This window comes from Neovison vison, chromosome 13 (assembly GCF_020171115.1).
Source record: "Neovison vison isolate M4711 chromosome 13, ASM_NN_V1, whole genome shotgun sequence".
Taxonomy (NCBI): Eukaryota; Metazoa; Chordata; class Mammalia; order Carnivora; family Mustelidae; genus Neogale; species Neogale vison.
Window position 1 is genome coordinate 40,174,233 of NC_058103.1, and position 24,563 is coordinate 40,198,795.

At 35.5% G+C, this 24,563-nt stretch overlaps 2 protein-coding genes across 7 annotated transcripts in view; one reads left to right on the forward strand and one right to left on the reverse strand.

Moving 5' to 3' along the window:
* PCNX4 (pecanex 4) overlaps positions 1-24,563 on the reverse strand; it is a 56,321-nt gene that overhangs the window by 12,406 nt on the left and 19,352 nt on the right. For 4 of the 6 annotated variants that reach the window (XM_044231420.1, XM_044231423.1, XM_044231425.1 and 1 more), the window contains 7 exons: positions 24,370-24,470; positions 24,121-24,243; positions 19,535-19,895; positions 16,245-16,348; positions 10,951-11,987; positions 10,147-10,333; positions 568-1,297 (listed from right to left, as the gene is read on the reverse strand). In XM_044231420.1, coding sequence (XP_044087355.1) covers positions 1,046-1,297; positions 10,147-10,333; positions 10,951-11,987; positions 16,245-16,348; positions 19,535-19,895; positions 24,121-24,243; positions 24,370-24,470 — 2,165 coding nt within the window. In that variant the 3' untranslated portion in view covers positions 568-1,045. The other 2 variants (XM_044231422.1, XM_044231421.1) reach the window with 2 other exon arrangements.
* On the forward strand, positions 17,912-18,236 carry LOC122894080 (60S ribosomal protein L37-like). The gene has a single exon (XM_044231429.1). The coding sequence runs from the start codon at positions 17,930-17,932 to the stop codon at positions 18,221-18,223; it is 294 nt and encodes a 97-aa protein (XP_044087364.1). The 5' UTR covers positions 17,912-17,929; the 3' UTR covers positions 18,224-18,236.

Consider the following 24,563-nt stretch of genomic DNA (forward strand, 5'->3'; position numbering starts at 1 on the left):
AAGACACAAAGTAGTGATCCGAAGGGGCACGAACCCGAATGTTTATAGCAGCAATGTCCACAATAGCCAAACTATGGAAAGAACCTAGATGTCCATCAACAGATGAATGGATCAAGAAGATGTGGTATATATACACAATGGAATACTATGCAGCCATCAAAAGAAATGAAATCTTGCCATTTGCGACAATGTGGATGGAACTAGAGTGTATTATGCTTAGCGAAATAAGTCAAGTGGAGAAAGACAACTATCATATGATCTCCCTGATATGAGGAAGTGGTGATGCAACATGGGGGCTTAAGTGGGTAGGAGAAGAATAAATGAAACAAGATGGGATTGGGAGGGAGACAAACCATAAGTGACTCTTAATCTCACAAAACAAACTGAGGGTTGCTGGGGGGAGGGGGTTTGGGAGAAGGGGGTGGAGTTATGGACATTGGGGAGGGTATGTGCTTTGGTGAGTGCTGTGAAGTGTGTAAACCTGGCGATTCACAGACCTGTACCCCTGGGGATAAAAATATATTATATGTTTATAAAAAATTAAAAATTAAAAAAAAAAGCACAAAGTTTGAAAATACTATAAAATTTAATATTTCAAATAAATAAATATACATTATGCAACCTTCAACAGGATCCATTATCATCACATAAAAACACTGATATGTGTGTATATCTTCTAGGAATGTTAAAATTACATAGTTGTTGACTTCTATAAAGCAAGCCACCTATCACATATTTAAGAAAGCATTAATAAATTCATTACTTAATCTCATACAAATGTTTTATATTTGCTAAAGCCTACCGCAATCCATAGGGCGCAAATATTGGCCAACTATTTCTAACTTTTGTGTTAGACAAAGTTTTTTAAACATTAAGATAGCTGAGAGAATCAACTTTATAGAGCTTAGCTTTTCTCAGGTATCTGACTTGGAGGAGGAGAGAGAGAAGTCCAGTGAAGTTATGAGAGATCACATTGTTACTTTTCTAGAATGAAAAAATAAAGACATCTCATTTTTGACGATACACTTACAAGTCAAAATGGGCTCTAATACAAATGTATGTGAAGAGGTTTTGAAGAATAAATTGGATATCCCAGGGGAGGATCAGCTGCTTGTACTGTAAGGTTTCTTAAAAGTAGTGGATGAGCTTGTATACTATATCGTTCCTCATCATCGTTTGTGGCATAAAGCAATTCCCATGACAGATTGGCCCACTGACCTTTAACAGCTTCAGCATTTAACTTCCCAACTTGGATCAACAATTCTTGAAGGGTAAGTACTCTCCCAGTGTAAACACCCTTCAGAGTATAAAAGGTGGGTGGGAAAGGAGAAGACAAAGTTACCTTCAGGCCTTTTACATTTTATTTGTAAATTTAGAGAAAAATTCCATTGTAGTTAGGCAAACTTAAACAGAAAGTGGTATATTAAAATATACACAAGAGTTCCTTGTCTTCAGAATCAAGATTCACTTTTATTTGGTAGCTCTCTGAATAAGCTTGATGTGACAGCCATTCATTCAATAACCCAAACAGCAAAATCTCATCTACTTCTGTTTCCTTTCCTTCTCTATTCCTTCACCCCATCTGGCCTCAACAATGCGTAAGTCATAGATAGTAGTCAGTGGACAATCACACAATAAGTTCTTTTAAAAACATTTTGAGATATAATTCACATTCCATACAATTTACTCATGTAAAGTGTTTAATTCAATAGTTTTTTTTAGTATATTCAAATGTATACAAGCATCTCCAAACTAGGACATCTTCATGATCTCAAAAGGAAACTTGTGCTCTTTAGCTATTACTCGCTTATCCCATCATTCTCCCAGTTATAAGCAACCACTTACGTACTTTCTTTAATTTTGCCTTTTATGAAATTATCATATGAATGGAATCATAATGATGGTGGCTGGCTTCTTTAACTTAGCATATTTTCAAGGCTCATTCATTCATATATCAGTACTTTATTCCTTTTTATGGTAGACTAACATTCCATTGCATGGAAAAACCACATCTGCTTACTGATTCGTCAGTTGATGGATAGTTTCGTTCTTTCCACCTTTTGTCAGTTATGATTCATACTGTAATAAACATCCATATACGAGTTTCTATGTGGATCTATGCTTTCATTTCTCTTGGGTCTATACCTAGAAGTGGAATTACTGAGTCATATGGTAACTCTAAGTTTAATCATTTAAGAAACCGCCAAAATGTTTTCTAAATGGTTGTACCATTGTACATTTCTGCCAGCACTGTGTTAGAGTTCTAATTCTTCATATCCACCAATACTTATTATTTGCCTTTTTGATTTCAGCCATTGTAGTATGAACTTGTATGAAGTGATATCTCACTGTGGATTTGGTTTGCATCTCTCTCATGACAAATGATATTGAACATCTTTTCATGGGCTCTTTTATTGCCCCATTTGTATGTCTCCTTTGAAGAAATATCTATAGAGATACTTTGTTCATTTTAAAATTAGCTCATATTTTGGGGCACCTGGGTGGCTCAGTGGGTTAAGCCGCTGCCTTCGGCTCAGGTCATGACCTCAGGGTCCTGGGATCGAGTCCCACATCGGACTCTCTGCTCAGCAGGGAGCCTGCTTCCCTTCCTCTCTCTCTGCCTACTTGTGATCTCTCTCTCTCTCTCTGTGTCAAATAAATAAATCTTAAAAAAAAATAAAATAAAATTAGCTCATATTTTAAATAAAAACACCTTTTTATTATTGCATTGTAAGGATTTTTAAAATATTCTAGTAACAAGTCCCTTATCGTTTATATGCAAATATTTTTCCCATTCTGTGAGTTGTCTTTCCACTTTGATTGTATCTTTTGAAGCACAGAAGTTTTTACTTTTGATGAAATCCTATTTATCTATTTTTTTGTTTTGTTTTGTTTTCATGCTTTTGGTATTATATCTCAGAATCTACCACCATATTTAAGATCATAAAGATTTACTGCTATGTTCTCTTCTATGATTTTTATGGTGTTATCTCTTATATTTAGAACTTTGATTTGAGTTCATTTTTATATATAGTATGAAGTAATGGCCTGCAGTTGGTTGAATGGTATCCCTCAAAGAAGATGTATCTCCAGTCCTAATCCGTGGTACCTGTAAATCTTGTTTAGAATATGTTTTTGCAGGTGTAATTAAGAATCTTAAGATGAGATCATCCTGAATTTAGGTGGTCCTAAATACAGTGGTTGTGTCCTTAGAAAGGGATACAAAAACTGACATGGGGGTGGATATAGGCAAGGTATCCATGTGAAGACAGAAACAGAGATTGGCGTTATGCTGTCACAAGCCAAGGAATACCAGGAGTTACCAGAAGCTGGAAGAGGCAAGATTCTTCCCTAAAGCCTCTGGACGGAGTATGACCCTGCTGGCATCATGATTTCAGGCTATTGACCTCCAGAACTCTGAAAGAATAAACTTCTGTTGTTTCAAGCCACCCAGTTCACAGTAATTTGTTGTAGTAGCTCTGAAAACTAATACGGGGTCCGATGACATTCTTTTGAATGTGGCTATCTGTCTCAATACCATTTGCTGAAGAATGGTCTTGGCAACCTTATTAAAATCAGTTTATCAAAGCCACATGCATTTATTTCTAGTTTTGAATCAATTTCATTGATTTTTATGTCTATCTTTATGCCATTGCCATACTGTCTTAATTGCTGGTCTGTACTAAGTTCTGAAATTTGTGTTAGTCTGACAATTTTCAGATTGTTCTGTATTTTCAAGGTCCCTTGAAATTCCATATGAATTTAAGAAACAGTTTGCCAAGGTCACAAAAAAGCCAGCTGAGATTCTGATGGGTATTGTACCAACTCTGTGAATCAGCTGGGGAGTAATGTCATCCTATCATTTTGAGCCAGGAACATAGGATGTTTTTTCATGTTATTAACTCTTAAATCATTTCTTTCAACAACATTTCATAGTTTTTGGAGAATATGTTTCATGCTTTTCTTGCTAAATTTCTTCTGAAGTATTAAGTAGAATTGTTTTCTTAACTTCATTTTTAGATTATGTTTTAGATTACTAGTGTATGGAAACATAATAGATTTTTGTATGTTTATCTTGTATCCTATAACTTAATAGTTTTAAACTATTTATAGTTTTAAACTATTTTTAGTTTTAAACTATTTATAGTTTATTTATAGTTATATTATAACTTAATAGTTTTAAGTTTTTTAGAGAATTCCTTAGAATTTCTATATGCAAAATCACATTATTTGTGAATAGAGATGATTTCACTTCTCCCTTTCTGGTCTGAGTATCTTTTTTTTCTTGCTTAATTACCTTGGCTAGAATCTCTAATATATAATGTTTAATAAAAGTGTTGAATAAAATCCTTATCTTACTACTGATCATAAGTGAACTATCAGCTTTTCACCAATAAGTATGATGTTAACTATGGATTTTTCCATCTGTGGATTTTTCACAGATGCCTTTATCAAACTGAGGAAAACTCCTTACTGTTCCTAGTCTTTGGATTTTTTTGTCAAATCCTTTTTCTGTGTCTACTGAGATGATTATACAGTTTTATTTTTTTATTCAATTGATATGGTATATTACGTTAACTGATTTTTCAGTGTTAAGGCAACATTAGATTTCTGGGATAAATACCACTTGGTCATGGTTTTATAATTCTTTTATATGTTGCTGGATTCAGTTTGCTATTATTTTGTTACAGATTTCGGCAACTACATTGATAAAAGATATTAGCCTGTAATTTTCTATCCTTGTAATGTTTCCTTATGCTTTTGATATCAGGGTTAATACAGGCTTTAGAGAATGCACTGGTAAGTGCTCTTTTTTTTTTTTTTTTGAAGAGTTTGTGAAGAACTGGTATTATTCTTTAAAATACTGGGGGGGGCACATGGGTGGCTCAGTCGTTAAGCATCTGCCTTCAGCTCTTGTCATGATCCTAGGGTCCTGGGATCAAGCCTCTCATTGTGCTTCCTAATCAGTGGGAAGCCAGCTTCTCCCTCTACCACACCTCCTGCTTGTGTTCCCTCTCTCACTGTCTATCTCAAGTAAATAAAATCTTAAAAAAAATACTTGGTAGAATTATGTAACAAAGCCATATAGTTTTCAGATTTTCTTTACAGTTAGTATTTTGATTACTAACTCAATCTCCTTAGTTATTATAGGTCTGTTCAGATTGCCTATTTCTTCTTGAGTCAGTTTTGGTAGTTTGTATTTGCAGGAATTTGTCCATTTCATCTAAGTTATATAATTCACTGGCATAAAAGTGTTCACTGTATTCCTTTATAATCATTTGTATTTCTATAAGGTCAGTAGTAACATACTTCTTTTTTTCATTTTCTATTTCATAATCACTTATCTTTATTAATTTCTTTCTTCTATTTGCTTTAAATTTAGTTTACTCTTCTTTTTCTAGTGTTATAAGATGGAAGGTTAAGCTATCGATTTGAAATCTTTCTTCTTTTTAAATAGACACTTTAAAGCTATGAATTTTCCTCTAAAAACTGCTTTAATTGCACCTTTCAAGTTTTGCTATACTGTCTCTTCTTGCCATTCATCTCAATGTATATTCCAATTTCTTCTTTGACCACTGGCGATTTAGGCACGTGTTGTTTAATTTCCACATATCTTGTTATTTTTCTCTGCTAGTTTACTCAATAAACTGTTATCTGTTTAGTTTACATATCTGTTAGTTTACTCAATTTCTTTCTCTCACTGATTTTTAATTTCATTTCCTTCTGGTCAGAGGATACATTTCAATCATTTGAAATGTATTAAGTTTGTTTTATGTATTAGCATATGATTTACCCTGGAGAATTTTTTTTTTTTAAAAGATTATTTATTTATTTATTTGACAGAGAGAGATCACAAGTAGGCAGAGAGGCAGGCAGAGAGAGAGAGAGAGAGAGAGAGAGAGAGGAGGAAGCAGGCTCCCTGCTGAGCAGAGAGCCCGATGCGGGACACGATCCCAGGACCCTGAGATCATGACCTGAGCCGAAGGCAGTGGCTTAACTCACTGAGCCACCCAGGCACCCAACGCTGGAGAATGTTTTATGCACACTTCAGAAGAAGATGAATATTCAGATGAATAGAATATTCAGATGAATATTCTATTGCTTTTAGATGGAATATTCAACAGTTGTCTGTTTGGTGTTATGGGTTTATAGTGTTGTTCAAGCATTCTGTTTTTCTGTTGATCTGCCTGTTTGCTCTATCCATTACTGAAAGTAGGGTTTTGAAGTCTTAAATTATTATTATTGAATTGTCTACTCCTTTCTTCATTTCTGTCAATTTTCCTTCATATATTCCGGTGGTTCATTGTTAGCTGCATACATAATTGTTCTAGCTCCCTGATGGACTAACCCTTTTATCACTATAAAATGTCCCTCTTAATCTCTAGTAACATTTTTTGTTTAAAAGTCTATTATTTTCTGATAATAGTATAGGTACTCCAGCTTTCCTGTTGTTGCTGCTTGCCTGATATGCCTTTTTCACCCTTTTACTTTGTTTGTTTTTTTTATCTAGCCTGACAATCTGCCTTTCAACTGTTTAATCTTTTAATGTTACTAGTGATACAGCAAGATTTAAGTCTGTCATTTTTCTTTTGTCTTCTATATCTCTCCTTTTTTGTCCCTCTAGTCCTCTTTTACTACCTTCTTTTGCATTAAGTGAATATCTTCTAATACTGAATTTTAATTTCTTTAGTGATTTTTTTCATTTAAAATTAAGTTATTTTGGGTGCCTGGGTGGCTCAGTGGGTTAAGCCGCTGCCTTCTGCTCAGGTCATGATCTCAGGGTCCTGGGATCGAGTCCCGCATCGGGCTCTCTGCTCAGCAGGGAGCCTGCTTCCTCCTCTCTCTCTCTCTGCCTGCCTCTCTGCCTACTTGTGATCTCTCTCTGTCAAATAAATAAAAAAATCTTTAAAAAAATTAAGTTATTTTTCTCAGTGATTGTTCTAGGGCTTGCCATAAACAACTTACCAGAATCAGCATTAGTTTACACTAATTCTGGTGAGATAGGAAACAATAATCCTGTATAATTTACTCTGCTTTTGCCCCTTTTTGTGGGATTGTTATACATATTACACCTATAATGTTTCAAGCCCAATAATTTATTATTATAATTAGCATTTTATATACTTTTATGTCTTTTAAAGAAATTTAAAGGGAACAAGTATATATTTATCACTTTTGTTACGTTAGCTTTTTATTTATCATTTCTGGTTCTCCTTTATTCCTACGGATTCAAGTTACCATCTGGAATCATTTCTTTTGCTAAGTACAGCTTTATTTCCATGGACTTCCATTCTGCAATCATTGGCAAGTATATTACATTTCTGTATGATAGAGGCCCAACAGTACATTGATATCAGGAAGCATGATATTGGTCTTTCTCAAGATTGCTTTGGATATTAGGGGTCTTTTGTGGTTCCATACAAATTTTAGGATTGTTCTATTTCTGTGAAAATGCCACTGGAATTTTTATAGGAATTGTGGTGAATATGTAGACTGCTTTGGGTAGTACGCACATTTAATAGTACTAATTCTTCAGCGGGGAGCCTGCTTCCTCCTCTGGCTCTCTGCCTGCCTCTTTGCCTACTTATGATCTCTGTCTGTCAAATAAATAAATAAAAACTTTAAAAAGAAAAAAGGAGTACTAATTCTTCCAGTTCACCTTTCCATTTATTTGTGTCTTCTTCAATTTCTTTAATCAATGTCTTACAGTTTTCAAGTCTTTCATTTCCTTGGTTAAACTTACTCCAAGTTATTTTATTTTTTAGATGTAATTGTAAATTGTTTTCCTAACTTCTCTTTCTGAAAGCTTGTTATTGGTGTATAGAAACAACAGATTTTTGTGTATTTATTTTGTATCCTGCATCTTTACTAAAGTTGCTTACTATTTCTAAGTTTTTTGGTTGAGTACTTAGGATTTTTTATATATAATATCATGTCATCTGCAAATAGTGACAGTTTTAATACTTCCTTTCCAAATTGGATGACTTTATTTCTTTTTCTTGCCTAATTACTGGGGCAGGACTTACAATACTATGTTGAATAAAAGTGGCAAGAGTGGGCATCTTTGTCTTGTTCCTAATCTTAGAGCAAAAGCTTTTAGCTCTTCACCACTGAATATGATGTTGGCTGTGGGCTGTCATATGTGACCTTATTACTGAGGTACTTTCCTCCTCTATCACTTTGTTTTTTCTTTAAACATGGTTTCTTTCAGTCCTTTGAACATTTTTATAATGGCTACTTTGAAATCTTTGTTAAATCTGCTGTCTAGTCACTCATAGGCAATTTACCCCCCCGGTATATGGGTCTGACTTTCCTGTTTCTTTTTATGTCTTATAATTTGTGTTCAATACTGGACATTTTATATAACACCACTGCAATTCTAAGGATTGACCCTTGCCCCCCTACAAGGGCTTGTTATTTATTTATTTGTTTAGTAAGTGGCTGAATGGCTTTAGTGAAGTTAATGCCCACTCTCCCTACAAGTGTGAAGCCTTTGATTTTGGTTCCCTGGGGAGTGCAGCCTTGTGAATGTCCACAGTTACTCTGAGATAGCAGTAGTTTTAGCAGGGCTCACTTCATCTGTTAATTGCTCACACCCAGATGCTAAGCTCCAATGATCGCCAGGTGGTTGCTTTATGTTTTCAACGATGTCCTGGGAAGTAAATTGTTTCATAGACTAATCCAATTAAACGTGGGCACATTTTTTTTGACCCCAGGAGGGCTCTTCTCTACTGTTTCTTCCCCTGGTTCTGTTTACCTACTCAGCCTACAGTTTAGTTTATGTCTCTAACAAATTTACCAGTAGCCCCTTAATTACTTTTTACCACAGCTCCATTGTTTTTGAGAGCATCTTAGGTGTCAACGTATCTACACCGTTGCAAGTGAAATAATTTCCTTTGGGAGAAATTTAGAAGTTGGTTTTTTTTGTTTTGTTTTGTTTTGTTTTGTTTTATGATTGACTTCTCCCACTGGGCAAAACCTCTTAGCCAGAGCTCTGTATCTGGGGGTGAGACAACAGCATGCTTCTCCCTGAGAGACACCTCTGCTTTAGGAGGCAGAAGGCAGCAGTAATCTCAGGTCTTCTTGACTTGCCTCTCCCTGTGTGGAACCTCCACCTTCTACGAGGTAAGGCTGGTCAGGGCCCCATTATTCTCAGGGGCACCAAGTCCACAGTAAAGCCTCTATCCAAAGAGATGGGTTGGCCAAAAAGGAGTTCTCACCTCTGAACTACACATGCTCAGAACCTAGCCTCACAACAGGTAGCTGGAGGTAAGATAAGAAATGCTAAAGCCCTGACTCTCCCAGGAAACCAGTCTTCCAACTAGGAGCAGAAGTGAGAAGGAATCCTTCTTGTTTAGATCAGTCTGAGGAGTTTCTGTCTTGCTGAATTGGGAAGGAATGGGATCTTGGTCCAAATACTGCAGTCTCTCACTACTCTTATTGGGTTTTAGTTGAAACTTTTGAATAAATATTTCTTCCTTTGCAAATGCCCTTAGGATCATTTCCAAGTCTTTAAATGGTTGTTTTTTAAAAACAACTTTCATTATTTTTGATGGGGAGGAAATCTACAGAGCTCTTCAAGCTGCAATGCCAGATACAGAACCTCCAATGAGTGTGTAACATTGAATCACACTGTGCACATCTGATGACATTTTAAATGTAATGAGAACCACCACGTTTTTCTTTTTTAAAAAAAAGTTACTTCCTATTTGGAGTCTCTGAATTTTTACAGGTCAGTTTGCTTTAGATAAAACACTGATGTCAGCAAAAGGAATACTTTGCCACTTACAAATTAGTTTTTCTTCTAGGAGTCAAATCCACAGTGATAATTCATGACTCAGATTTGGCATAGGAATATAATCCATTTAGCCAAATATGTTATAGCATATTAAGTTTACTTGGCTATCTTAGTGCAGTTATTGCACATTGGCTATACATTTTAAATTAGCTCATATTGGGTTTGCAAAATTAAATAATTAGTCACTCTAGGATTGTACGATGTTGGCCATTAAGTCATGATTACAAAGGCCTTAATGATATGATTAATATATCCATACCCATAATGTTGCATCTCTATCACTTAAATACTTTAGTTTTTTTAAGGTCAATACATGAAAATGTTTAAAAACACATTTTTAAACTTACCATATTAGGGTCATATCCCAGAGAAAACAAGTATGGTTTTTCTTGTAAAATTGCTTCCTTCCACTTTTCATCAGATACCAAACCAATGTACCAGTCAGTTTCATATTCTTCAAGGCAGTTAGTCAGCTCTTTAAAGTCTTCTATGGGACCTAAACTTGCTTTATCAATCATTAGCTTCAGAGTATACCTTAACAATGGAGAAATAAAGAATTTTAAAAGTTTTAATAAAATTTATAAAATCAACTTCATAGATGAAATAGACTCTGTTCAATCTATATTTTTAAGACATTGCACTAAAATCATACATATTTCAGATAAAAAGATCAGGAAGAAATGATGGAGTGAAGTAAAAAAAATCCAGTAAGTCAAATGAAAAACAGGTTCTCTATATAAAATAAAAGGAAATGGAAATTAAAATGTAATCCTGATATAATCACTGTACATACTAAGCATTTCTTTTATTTTTAGGAAAGTGATTATTACTATTATTTTAAAATATTTTATTTATTTATTTAACAGAGAGACACAGCGATAGAGGGAACACAAGCAGGGGGAGTGAGAGAGGGAGAAGCAGGCTTCCCACAGAGCAAGGGAGCCTGATGTGGGGCTCAATCCCAGGGCCCTGGGATCATGACCTGAGCCTAAGGCAGACGCTTAATGACTGAGCCACCCAGGCACCCCAGAAAGTAATTATTTTTTATAGTTAGAAATGAAGAAGTATCTCCTTTTAGGTTTTTTTTTTTTTTTTTTAAAGTCAGTATTTTTCTGCCAGTTACAGTTTATGTATAATCAAAATGAAATTACCTGAAAGCTTTCAGTGCTAGTTGGAACAGTTCTGGCTTTTCTGTGAGCCAATCCAAGGCAAGAGACCAAGGCAAAACGCCACTGTAAACTCTCAATATATGACCAGGACTGGGAACCATATTGTCTACTCCAAATAAACTAAAATAACAAGTCATTACTGCATGAACATAAAAGTCTTTTAAAACTCTGTCCTTTGCAATTTCTTCCAGGACACTTGAGGTATCTTCTTCTGAATGAAAACATTCCAGCTGCTTTAACACAAATTGGTACCACTCTTCTGGAAAGAGTGAGCTCATCTCCCTCATCTTGGAATTAGGCAAACAGCTAGATGTCCACTCTTCAGGTAAGCGTAACAAGTGAGAATGAGAACAACTGAACTCCACAAGGGGGATATATGCCACATCTTTTTGTTTTCCTTTGTCAACAACAGGGTATCCCAATATAACTGACTTGTAAAGACTGTTTTCAGGAACTGTGCCTCCAGAATGCTCACCAACACCCTGAGACTCTACTGATCCTGGAATAGGAAAATTTACACCTGGTACAACTTTTAATTGATCTTTTTCTTCTTTTCCTTTTCTGATAGTTGGCTCATCACCAAAAACATTATCATCAGACCAATCATCCAAAATTTCTGAATTTAAACTATCTGAGTCTTCTGGGGATTGGGTTTGTGGTGAAGTATTCAAAGCAGGCAGGATTATTAGAGATGCTTGCCCTTTATTTTCAGTTTTGTGAACAACCTCCTGCACATGAGGCCTTCTGGAACAGTACTGAAGAAGTATCCACACAAGTACTTTAATAAGGTCACCTTTAAATTCTTTTAAATTATCATGAGAATCGATTATGCCAGATAGAACATTCCTGGCATCAGAATAGAGTTTTACTGGCAAAACAGAATAGGGTGTCAAGACATTTCCAAAGTGTTCATTAATAGAACATACTCTTGAATATTCTTGTTCAAAGGCACTTTGAAAAACTTCATCAACTCTTTGAGCTTCAGCAGTATGACAGGATGTCTCTTGCAATTCTAACCCCTAAAGAAGAAAAAGAAAGTACTTGAATTTATGATCACTTATTACATAGAGAAAAGCAACTACTTTTGTATATTCCCATGGATTGGATTCTCATAATGAAAATATGGAAAACACACACACAAAAAATTCCTTAACTCAAGAGCTACACATTTACTCAAACTTATTGGCACTTCAACACATTTGATGCTGCATATAGAGGTTAAAAGTTATGGTACTACTTTAAAGGAAATGACAGAAATGCCACTAGAAATTGGCAAAACAATTTAATTGACTATGACCATAATTTTGAAAGACTATACCTATAGTGAAGGTTGAATCATACTTACAAAATACTTTTTTTCTTTTTTTTAAGATTTATTTATTTGATAGAGAGAGAGAGAGAGATTGAGAGAGCACAACCAGGGGAAGTGCCAGAGGAAGAGGGAGAAGCAGGCTCCTTGTTGAGCAGGGAATCATGACCAGCCCAAGGCAGATGTTTATCCGGCTGATCTACCCAGGTGCCCCAAAAAACTTTTTTAAATATAAAATTTTTTGGAGGGCAAAAGGCAAAACTGGAATTATTTAGCATATGCAGTAGTTTTCTATCCTACTTTAAATAGCAGCATTATTCTACTGTGGATATTCTGGAATTTATTCAATCATTTTTCTGTTCCAGTTATTTATTTATTTGTTTATTTAATTATATATATATTTTAAGATTTTATTTATTTATTTGACAGAGAGAGAGGTCACAAGTAGGCAGAGTGGCAGGCAGAGAGAGAGGGGGAAGCAGGATCCCTGCTGAGCAGAGAGCCCAATGGGGAGTCTGATCCCAGGACCCTGAGACCATGACCTGAGCCGAAGGCAGAGGCTTAACCCACTGAGCCACCCAGGCGCACCTGTTCCAGTTTTTTAATTATCATAACATTATCATCCTCATACAGATTTATGTATTTGGCTACTGTCTGTCTCCTCCAACTATAATGTAAACTCCATAAAGCAGTTCTCTTTTGGTTACTAGTACGTCTGCAGTACCTAAATCAGTACTTGACACAGTACTGGTATGCAGCAAATATATATTGATGAAATGAATACTATGAATGTGTTTTTAATTTATTTTTTACTTATTTATTTTTTAAAGATTTCTCCATTTATTTGAGGAAGGGAGGAGTAAGAGGAAGAGAGTCCCAAGCAGACCCTGCGCCCAGTGTGGAGCCTGATGTGGGGCTCAGTCCCACGACCCTGAGATCATGACCTGACCTGAAACCAAGAGTCTGATGCTCAACTGACTGCATCACCCAGGCACCCCTAAATGTGTTTTTATGTGAATTTTAAACACATTTTTATTACTTCTCTATAAGGAATCATTTGAAGAGGATGCAGCAGGTCACTGTTTACTATTACTATTGCTATCATTGTTTACTTATTTATACATTTTTACAAAGTTACCAGTGCATTTAATAAAAGACAATGCTGTCAGGTTGTATTAGGGTCCAGAGAAAGAACATAGGATATGAACATCAGAAGCCATTTTTAAATCATGGCTTTACCAGGTATTTGCACAGAATCTTGAGTAGATCACTTACCAAGATTCCTTTTCTCTTTCAAAGAAAACTAATCCTAGCACATAGGATTGTAAAGATTTAAGTAATAAAAGTGCTTTGTTGGGGTGCCTGGGTGGCTCAGTCAGTTAAATGTTGGACTCTTGATTTTGGCTCAGGTCATAATCTCAGGGTTGTGAGACCAAGCCCCAAATCCAGCTCCACACTGAGCCTGGATCTACTTAACATTCATTCTCTACCTCTTCCTCTGCCCTCACCCCTCACAATCTCTAAAAATAAATATTTTTTTTAAAAGTGCTTTGTAAACTTTAAAGCATATAGCATATAAATGTTGGTAAGGTGGTATTGCTAAGCCACCTGTGTCCAAAAAACTGAAAAGAAAAAAAGACTGCCATCAAAAAAATGTATCTTTACATATATAATAGAGCACAGAAGAGCAATGAAGGAGCCACATTATTAGGCATTATAAAACACACCATTTTAAAAAACAGAGCCTAAATGAAGCAATGAAAATGCCCTCAATATTTTTTAAACATTTTTTTTTTTATAATGCCCTCAATACTGCATGAGATTTGCCTTCTCTTACTTACACAGGTTAGACTAGGTTCTCAAACTTCAGGTGAGTCAGAATCATGGGATGGCAGTTAAAACATGGGTTGCTGGGCCCTCCTCTAGTTTCTGATTCAGTAGTTCTGAGGTGGTGCCCAAGATTGCCCCTTTCTAAGAAGTTCTAGGATATGTCAATATTACTAATCTGGGGAACTGAATTTTGAGAACCACTGGGCTAAAGAAAAAGGTTTTTAATTACCAGAAATTTTATCCCATCTGTGCTAAGACAAAAAATTCACTCATTCACCGCTATTCCTTCAACAAATATTTATCAAGGGGCTATGAAGTGCCAGACAATGTTCCAGGGGCTTAGGCTATATTCCTTCAAACAGAGATCCTTGCCCTTGTGACAATAACATTAGAGAGTAAAGGGATACAGACAATCAACAATGAAAATAATTATATAGTTTGTTAGAAGGTATAAGTGCTAGAAAAATAGAGAAAAAGTAAAGTAAGCCAAGGAGAACTGGGAATGTCAGGATGGGAGTGGGAATACAATTTTAAACAGGATAGCCATAGATCTCCCTGAGGTGATATTTGAGCAAAGACTTGAAGGTGGTAAGGCAGTTAGCTGTGTGTTTATGTGAAAAAGAGCATTCCAGGTAGAGAGAATAGCCAGTAGGCTGGAGTAGAGTGAGAGGATTCAAGTAGTAGATGAGGCTAAGAGGAAATAGAGAGCCTGAATATTTAGGGCCTTGGCTTTTACTCTGAATGAAAAAAAAAAAAAAAGAAAAAGAGATCCACTGTAGGGTTTTGAGTAGAGAAGTACCATGAAATGAGTTAGATATTAAAAATTACTCTAGCTGAGAACAGACTTTTGGGAGGCAGGTAGAAAGAAGCAGGGGGACCAATTGGGAGACTATTGCAATGACCTAAGAAAGAGATAAAGATAGCTAATTGCAGGGTAGAGAAAGGTGGTGGCATATAGGATATGGCTTAAAGACAGCCAACAGGATTTCTTGTTGGATTGCATGTGGGGTATGGAGGTAAACAGGAGTGAAATACCACTGGACTAAAGCCCAAATGTTTTGGGGCAGAGCTACCAGAAGGATGAAGCTGTTACCAAGGACTGCTAGGCTCTGGACAGTCCGCTGTTTTTGTGTTTGTTTGTTTTTTCATTTTGTGTACTTTATTTTTTAAGCTTTAATTCCAGTAAGGTTAACATACAATATTCTGTTAGTTTCAAGTGTACAATAAAGTGATTCAACAGTTCCAGTCTGATGTTAATTAAGAGGTCTAGGAAAGAGGGGCACCTGGGTGGCTCAGTCGGTTAAGCATCTGCCTTGGGCTCAGGTCATGATCCCAGGGTCCTGGGACTGAGCTCGGATTCCAATTCTGACTCCCTGCTCAGTGGCCGTCTGCTTCTCCCTCTCCTCTGCCCCAATCCCCCTGCTGCTGCGTGCTCTTTCTCTCTCTCTCAAATAATTAAAATCTTAAAGAAACTAAAAAGAGAAGGAACCATCAAAGGAGACTGACAAGGACTGACCCATGAAACAAGCTAAAAGAAGATACTGTGTCAAACGCTGCAGACAGGTCCAATAAGACCAGGTCAGAGAACTGACATTAGATTTAGCAATCTGTTAGCCAGTAGAAACCTTGACAAGAGCAGTTTTGGTACAGTAATAGATAACAGGGTCAAAAACCTAGAGTAAGTTGAAGAGAGAATGGGAGAAATGAAATTTGAGATTTGATTTAGGTAATTCTTTTAAGGCATTTTGCTTTAAAACGGGGAGAAAGGCAGGGTGCAGCATGGTAGTAAGGATCAGAAGAGGTTTTTTATTAAGTTGAGAATGCTTATGTGATATAGGAATAAAAAAATATTACTGAGTCACACTTTTGAGATGCTCAACTAGATAAGGAAATAAAGAACAGGCCTGGACCAAAAGAGGGCAAATATATTTTGTTACTACGTTCTTTTATACAATCAACACTAGTCTACCTAGAATGTGTTCATATTGAAATGTACTTTAAAAACCCCTTAGGCGTTTTCACAGGTAATTAACTGATACTCTTAAGTTGAGCTATTAAGCGTATACTACGTCTATAACAGGTAAAATTTTACACATGTGCTATAAAAATACTAGAGAGGTTTCAAATGTACATTGACCTTAATGTTAATACAGCAGTAAGTATAACCACATTCTAGAATCATTATCCATATTAAACGATCCTGAAAACGGCCCAAGTAATGAGATCCAGGTAAGAGGAGACCTAAAACAAATTAGAAAAAAAAAAAAAGTAAGTAGTATTAAAGCTTGTTTTATTTTGCCATGTGAATCTTCAAAACTGATAAGACACTTGGAACTGATTCATAGCTCCTATTATTCTCTCTTTATGTTAATAGAAACAATTATTCATTGCCTATCAGGGGGCATTAAATTAAGCTTTTGATAGGAACAGGAACAGGTAAAAGAGAAAATCTATAGGTAATACATAAAAATTCAAGGATATATTTTCCAGAGAAACAAATTAGAACCTGCTATATAAAATCCTAACTACAGTAGGAAAAGTAGAAAAGTATTAAATGTAAAAGTATATAAAAGACAACTTCACATTATTTTAAAGCATTTTGGACATTTTTTTATAAACACATATAAAAATGTTTTGTGGTGTTAAAAATTTACATAAAATGCTACTACCACACCGTATAAAAACTTTAAAAAATTAGTTTTCTCTTAACATTATGTCTCTGAGATCTGCCCATGTTGACTGCAAATAGTTCAAGTCATTTGCACTTACAGTTGAGAATTCACTGTATGAATACAGCTAAATTTGAACATTCATTTCCCATTTATAAACACATTCCACATATTTCCAATTTTTCTCTATCATAAATTATACTGCAGGGATTGCCTTTGTGCTAGTCTGCTTATGCTATGTGCTAGACGTAAAAAGAGTTAACATAGCAGAACTAACTGTTACCCTTTGAAAGTCCTGCTTGCAAAGCTGTTTGATGGCTGGCAATGGGGACTTGCATTTCTGGGGAATTCTCACCATCCTCCTTGATAAGAGTGTCATTGTGTCTAAACAGTTTGTACAAACAATACAGTTTATCTGGAACACCCATTTTCTTTCTAGGAGTCTGGAATCTTGGTACATGCTAAGCAGAGGGTGGCCTACATGACCACACCCCAAATAAAAGCCCCAGGCACTGAGTCTCAAATAAGCTTCCCTGGTAGTCACCGTTATCACACAGGTTGTGACAATGTGTGACCGGGGAATTAAGCATGTTCTGAATGATTCCATCGGGAGAGGACATCTGGAAGCTTGCACCATGATTTACCCCATGTAACTATTCTCTTCATTGATTTTGTTCTGCATTCTTTTGCTATAATAAATCTTAGCCATGAGTACAAATATATATTTAGCTCTGCAAGTCTTCTCAGTGAATCATCAAACCTGGATATGGGCTTGGGCTTGGGGAACCCCCAAAACACATGTACAAAAGTTTCTCTAGAATCAGAATCTAATTAGAATTATGGAATCTAAAAGTGAATCCCTAGGTCATGGGATACGTACATCTTTACTATAGACTATTAGTTTACTCTTCAAGGTGGTTATACGAATTTATATTCCCTTCTAGCAGGGTGTGAAAGTTCCTATTCTTCATACCCTAGCCAATACTTGGTAATGTCAGACTTTTACATTTCTGTCAACCAGATGTGTGTGAAATGTTATCTCACTATTTTTTCCCCCCATCCAGAGAAACTTTATGACACACTTCTTGGCTGAGTGTAACTGATTCCATAATAAAGTATAATTTTGCTCTTTGGGGCCTGCCGCAGAAACAATATGATGAAGGGGACGTCATCGTTTGGAAAGGGTCGCAATAAGATGCACACGTTGTGCCGCCGCTGTGGCTCGAAGGCCTACCACCTTCAGAAGTCCACGTGTGGCAAATGCGGCAATCCTGCCAAGCGCAAGGGAAAGTATAACTGGAGTGCCAAGGCTAAAAGACAAAATACCACTGGGACCGGTCGAATGAGGCACCTAAAAATTGTATACCGCAGATTCAGGCATGGATTCCATGAAGGAACAACACCTAAGCCCAAGAGGGCAGCTGTTGCAGCATCCAGTTCATCTTAAGGATTTCAACGATTAGTCACAATAAAAAAAAAATTTAAAAATTTAAAAAATATAAAGTATAACTTCTCCCTTAGGTATTTCTTACTTTAGATGTGAGTCAAACCTCACAGTTATTTTTATAAGTGGCATAATAATATATGATAAACCTTAATTAAAACTGGATGAAAAGATTAAAAGAGTAGAATATTTTCTTTGAGAGAGAAAAATGATTATTCATTAAAAAATTTGTACTATAGGGGCGCCTGGGTGGCTCAGTGGGTTAAGCCGCTGCCTTCGGCTCAGGTCATGATCTCAGGGTCCTGGGATCGAGTCCCGCATCGGGCTCTCTGCTCAGCAGGGAGCCTGCTTCCCTCTCTCTCTCTCTCTGCCTGCCTCTCCATCTACTTGTGATTTCTCTCTGTCAAATAAATAAATAAAATCTTTAAAAAAAAAAAATTTGTACTATAAAGTTTTTCCTAAATTATCTTCCTAAATTATCTCCCAAATTTAGGTAATAAAAAATTAGAAAATTTCAATCCAAGTAAGTATTTCATTAAAATTCTAATTTGAAATTATTATTCTGCCTGCAATCAGTTTGCCAAGATGTCACTGGATATTTCTAAAACAAGGTTCAAAGGCTAAGGCATATGATAGGAGACAGCACACTATGGTAGTCAGCTTGGGCCTTATCTAAAACCAACCTTGAGAACCTTGAGAAGCACAATATAGTTGAATTTGTAGTTAAGTGTACAATGAAAGCATTAACTCATAAAATTAGTTCATCCTCATAAAAATTTTTTTTCTTGCTGATACTTCCATAGTACTTCACTTTGGGAGGCTACTGATCATTGACCACTGCTTTTGTTATCTTGCCTTTGTTATCTTGTCAGACTGTTTACATTGCCATACAGTAACTAACAAGATCCTAACAAACTCCCTTAAGCCCTTCAATCTTGTATTATGTAAAGCTAGTTTTTACTATTTATGGATCTAAGCCATTGCATCTACTTGATGGGAACTCACTATAAATTCATGGAAATTTTGAGAGAGAAAGTGTTTTCAAGGTTAAGTAGTGGGACTATAGCCTGATTTTATCCAAGAAAATATATTTTTAAAAAATGTCAAGTCACCTTAATGAAATTTCCCCTTACTATTTTTATGCCTTTAGCTCAAAATAAGGAGCAAGAGATATACTTCTATTTCATAGTTAGTCCTTCTGCCAGTTTTAGAATCTATATAATGGTTAAATCAAAGACTTCTTTTGTATGTTCTTTTTTTTTTTTTTTTTGTATTTTAAATATATCAGTGAGGATTTTTTAGCCATTTACTTACCTAAACTTCCAGCTGCCATTGCAGCCTGCAGTGCAGTGGTCAGACCTGGGACCATCTGGTCGTAGTACACTGTGTCTGCGCACACGCAGGCCGTGGTGCCCACTGCTCCTGGCCAAATCTGAACAGGTCGGGGAAAGCCCACCAAGAACAAAGGAAGGGTGAAGAGGGGGAGTAAGGGAGAGGAGAGTAGTGTAGAGAAAATGATGAAGACCAATACAAATGGAGAGAAGACAATGTTGAGAATACATAAAGTGGTGGTTGACTTTCGACGTTTTTTCTCAGTCCACGATGCCAAAAGTACAGTCACAGCAAATTGCAGCTTGGAGATGAACTGAATCAGACGATCACGCATGATGCCAACCTGTAGAGATGTAAAAATCTTTTATTCTCAAAGACTTCGTGAATTTTCAAGATCACATAAGGAAAACTGTATAATTTTATTATTGCTACAACATTTTTGTGGAAATAGCCCTTATATGAGATTCTTTTTGTTGTAATTTTCTCCAACCCTACAAGTAACAAATGAGTCTACATTTTTAAAAAAGTTTGGGCTCCCTTAGGAAAAAAGTAATAACAAAGAGGACAAACAGAGTGCTAGGATAGCTTAAAGTTGACTAACTTTTTGCATTACATGCTTGTTAGGTCATGAGAACCAGGAGTGGTAAATAGTTAAGTAACTATCTTTAATTCATCCTTATTTTAGAGAGTATTATACAGATACACAAAAGTCATAGGACAAATCTTAGTAGATTGAAATCATGCAAAGTATGTTCTTTAACCAAAACAGAATTTAATCAACAATAGAAATTAAAAAAATAATAAAGGAATCTTGAAATTAAAAGACACAATGCTGGAGTGCCTGGCTGGCTCAGTTGGTTGAATATGTAACTCTTGTTCTTGGAGTTGCAAGTTAGGTGTAGAGATTACTTAAAAATAAAATCCTACCAAAAAAAAATATTAAAAGATATATTGCTAAGTAACCAAGGGGTCAAAGAAGACATCACACACAAAAAATGAAAAAACATTTTGAGATGAATGAAACAAAAACACAACATACCAAAACTTGTGATTCACTTAAAACAGTGCTCAGAGGGCAATTTATAGCTAGCTTTAAATGCCTATATAGAAGATCTTAAACCAATAAGATAATCTTTCACCTTAGGAAACTAGAAAACAAAGCACAAACTGAACCTCAAGTAAGCAGAAGAAAAGAAATAATAAATATTAGGGCAGAAATGAAAAAAATAGAAAATACAAAAACAATCGAGAAAATCAATGAAACCAAAAGCTGGTTTTTTTGAGATCAATAAAATGGACAAACCTTTAGCTACACTGACCAAGAATAAAACAGAGAAGACTCAAATTACTAAAATCAGGAATGAAAGAGAAAACTTTACCTTATAGAAATCTTACAGAAAAAAATTAGAAGGACAGCAAGAGAATACTATGAACTGTATGCTGATAAATTTGATCACTTAAATGAAACAAACAAGTTCCTAGAAAAACATAAAGCAACTAAGAAGAAATATAAAAACTGAATAGACATATAAAAATTAAGGAAATTGAGTTTGTAATTTAAAAGCTACTCACAGAGAAAAGCTGAGGCTCAGATGCCTTCCATATTACAAAATACTACATACTGCAAAATATTTAAATATGATCAAACATTTTAGAATAATTAGTATGGAATTCCCAAATCATTCTATGAGTCAGTGCTATTTTGATATCTAAACCAAAGACACGACAATAAAAGAAAGCAACAGATACATATAAATATCAACCACACAAAAATACTAGTCAGGCAAATCCTGTGTAAGCAAGATTATGCACCATAACCAAATGGGATTTATTCCTAGAATGCAAGGTTGGTTTAACAACCAGAAATCAATGTATTATCCCACGTTAACAAATTAAAGGACAAAACCACATGACCATTTCAATAGACACAGAAAATACATCAGGCAAAATCCAACACCCTTAATGATATAAAGACTAACCAGAAATAGAAAGGAACTTCCTCAACCTGACAAAGAACATCTATACTAGGGTCGCTTGGGTAGCTCAGTCAGCTTAGCTTCTGCCTTTGGCTCAAGTCATGATCTCAGGGTCATGGGACCAAGTCCCGCTGAGCGAGGAGCCCAATGTGGGACTTGGTCTGAGGACCCTGGGATCATGACTGCTTCTCCCTCTGCCTTCTGGTCCCCTTGCTTATGTGCTTGATCACTCTCTCTCTCTGACAATAAAAAACCTTAAAAAAAAAGTTTCTTTTTAAAAAAAAGGAACATCTACAATAACTGATGTCATATCTAACAGTAAAAAACTGACATCAACTTAATGGAGACTGACTGCTTTCCTCATAGGATGTCCACTCTTCTCTTCAACATTATACAGGAGGTTCTGGCCAGGGCCAGTAGGTAAGAAAAACAGAGGAAAGACATCTAGATTGAAAAGAAAGAAGTAAAAGTATCTCTACTATTTCTAATTTGCAGATGATGTGATGTTATATACAGAATATCTTTAAAAATCCACTAAAAATCTACCAAAACTCATGGAAATGAGGTTTTAGTACATAAGATTAATAATTTTTAAAAATTTTTTTCAATTTATTTATTTTCAGAAAAACAGTATTCATTATTTTTTCACCACACCCAGTGCTCCATGCAATCCGTGTCCTCTATAATACCCACGACCTGGTACCCCAACCTCCCACCCCCCCACCACTTCTAAACCCCTCAGATTGTTTTTCAGAATATTTTAAAAAAATTAATTGTATTCTCTACTGTAGCAGTAAACAAGCCAAAAAAATGAATTAAAAATACAACTCTATTTATATCATCTAAAAGAATAATATACTCGGGAAAAATTTAGTAAAAGTGTTAAGACTTATGACACTGAAAACTACAAAGCACTGTTGAAATAAAGATCTTAAAAAAATATAGGGCGCCTGGGTGGCTCAGTGGGTTAAGCCGCTGCCTTCGGCTCAGGTCATGATCTCAGGGTCCTGGGATCGAGTCCCACATCGGGCTCTCTGCTCAGCGGGGAGCCTGCTTCCTCCTCTCTCTCTGCCTGCCTCTCTGCCTACTTGTGATCTCTCTCTGTCAAATAAATAAATAAAATCTTTAAAAAAAAATCTTAAAAAAATATAAATACACATCATATTGATGGATGGAAAGAATTAATATTTTTTAAGATGTCAATACTCCCCAAATTGATCTCCACATTGAAGGTGATCTCTACCAAAGTTTCAGATGCTTCTTTCTAAAAGTTAAAAGCTGAAACTAATATTTACATCATAATGTAGGGGCACTGGAAGAGTCAAAACAATCTTGAAAAAGAAGAACAAAATGGGAAGACTCACACTTCCTGATTTCAAAACCTACTACAAAGTATAGTAATAAAGATGGGATAGTACTGGCATAAAGACAGACATACAGATAAATGGAAAAGATCTGTGGGTCCAGAAATAAACTCTTACATTTGTAATTTGATTTTTGACCAGGGTGCCAAGAAAAGTCTTGAGGGAAGGATAATTCTTTCAATAGAGGGTGCTGGAACAATTGTATATCTGTACATAAAAGAATGGATTTGGAATCCTACCTCATATCTTGTACAAAAATAAGCTCAAAGTAGATCATAGACCCAACTGTAGGAGTTATAGTTTTAACTGTAAAACTCTTAGAAGGAAACACAGTAAATCTCTATGATTTGGGAATAGGCAGTGTTTATTAGAATGATCCCAACAATTCAAGTGACAAAAGAACAAAGAAATAAATTGAACTTCAGCAAAATTAAAAACTTTTTTTGCTTCAAAGGATATTACCAAGAAGGAGAAAGACAGCCTACAGAATGGGAGAAAATTTTTGTTTATCATGTATGTCAAGGAACTTGTATCCAGAATATATAAAGAACTCTTAAACTCAACAACAAAAGGGCAAGCCACATAAAGTGGACAAAGGATCAGAATAGACATTTCTCCAAAAAACATACACAAATGGCCAATAAATTTATGAAAAAATGCATAGTTAGCATTTAAGGAATACAAATCAAAATTACAATGAGATAGCAGTTTGCACCCACCAGAATGAAAAAGTCAGATAATAAGTATTGGTATGGATGTAGAGAAATCCTCATGATATTGTTGGTGGGAACATAAAATGGTACTATCACATTGGGAAAATGTTTGTCAGTATCTTGAAGTGTTAAACATAGACCTACTATGAATTGAAATTCCAGTCCTAGATACTTAAGAGAAATGAAAACATATGTCCAAAAACATGTACACAAATGTTCATAGCAGCATTATTCATAACAGTCAAAAAGTAAAAACAACCTAAAAATCCATCATCTGATAAATAAATCAACCAGAGAAACCAAATGTGTATAAATGATTTCTGGGGCTGGAGTGGGGGGTAGTAAGAATGGAGGGTAGAAATAGGGAAGGACATTAATGTACATAAGGTTTCTTCTTAGGATGTTGAAAATGTTTTAAAATTAGACTGTAGTGATGCCTACTGCTGAAATGCTAAGTAGATGATTTTATGGTATGTGAACTATATCTCAATAAAGCTAATAAAACATATGCTTACTAGTAAGAGTCTGATTCCTGTATCCACACTTCTGTTCCACCACACATCCGTACTGGAGATGAACAAGTGTACTACTGATACAATGACTGTCTCCAATAAAGCATTTTCTGTATGCTGCCATGCCTGCGGTACACAAATTATCCACTTTATCAAGTAGAATTTGATAAATTTAAGTAAACTGTCAGAATAAACAAAACTGCAATTAAACTTAGCAGTACAAAAATACTATTAAGTGCTTATAAGGATTACCATTCTAAAAGCTCTCGTGAATCCAATGGAGACAGACACAGAGTGGAGCCCTTGTAAGGAACTGTCCAATGAAAGAAATGCTATCATAGCAAAGGGTGATACTAGGGCAAACAAAAAGAAAAGAGACAAATTTAATTACTTTGGTTAATGATTTTTATGAGCACATTTTAGCAGTTAACTGAAAAAACTAATAA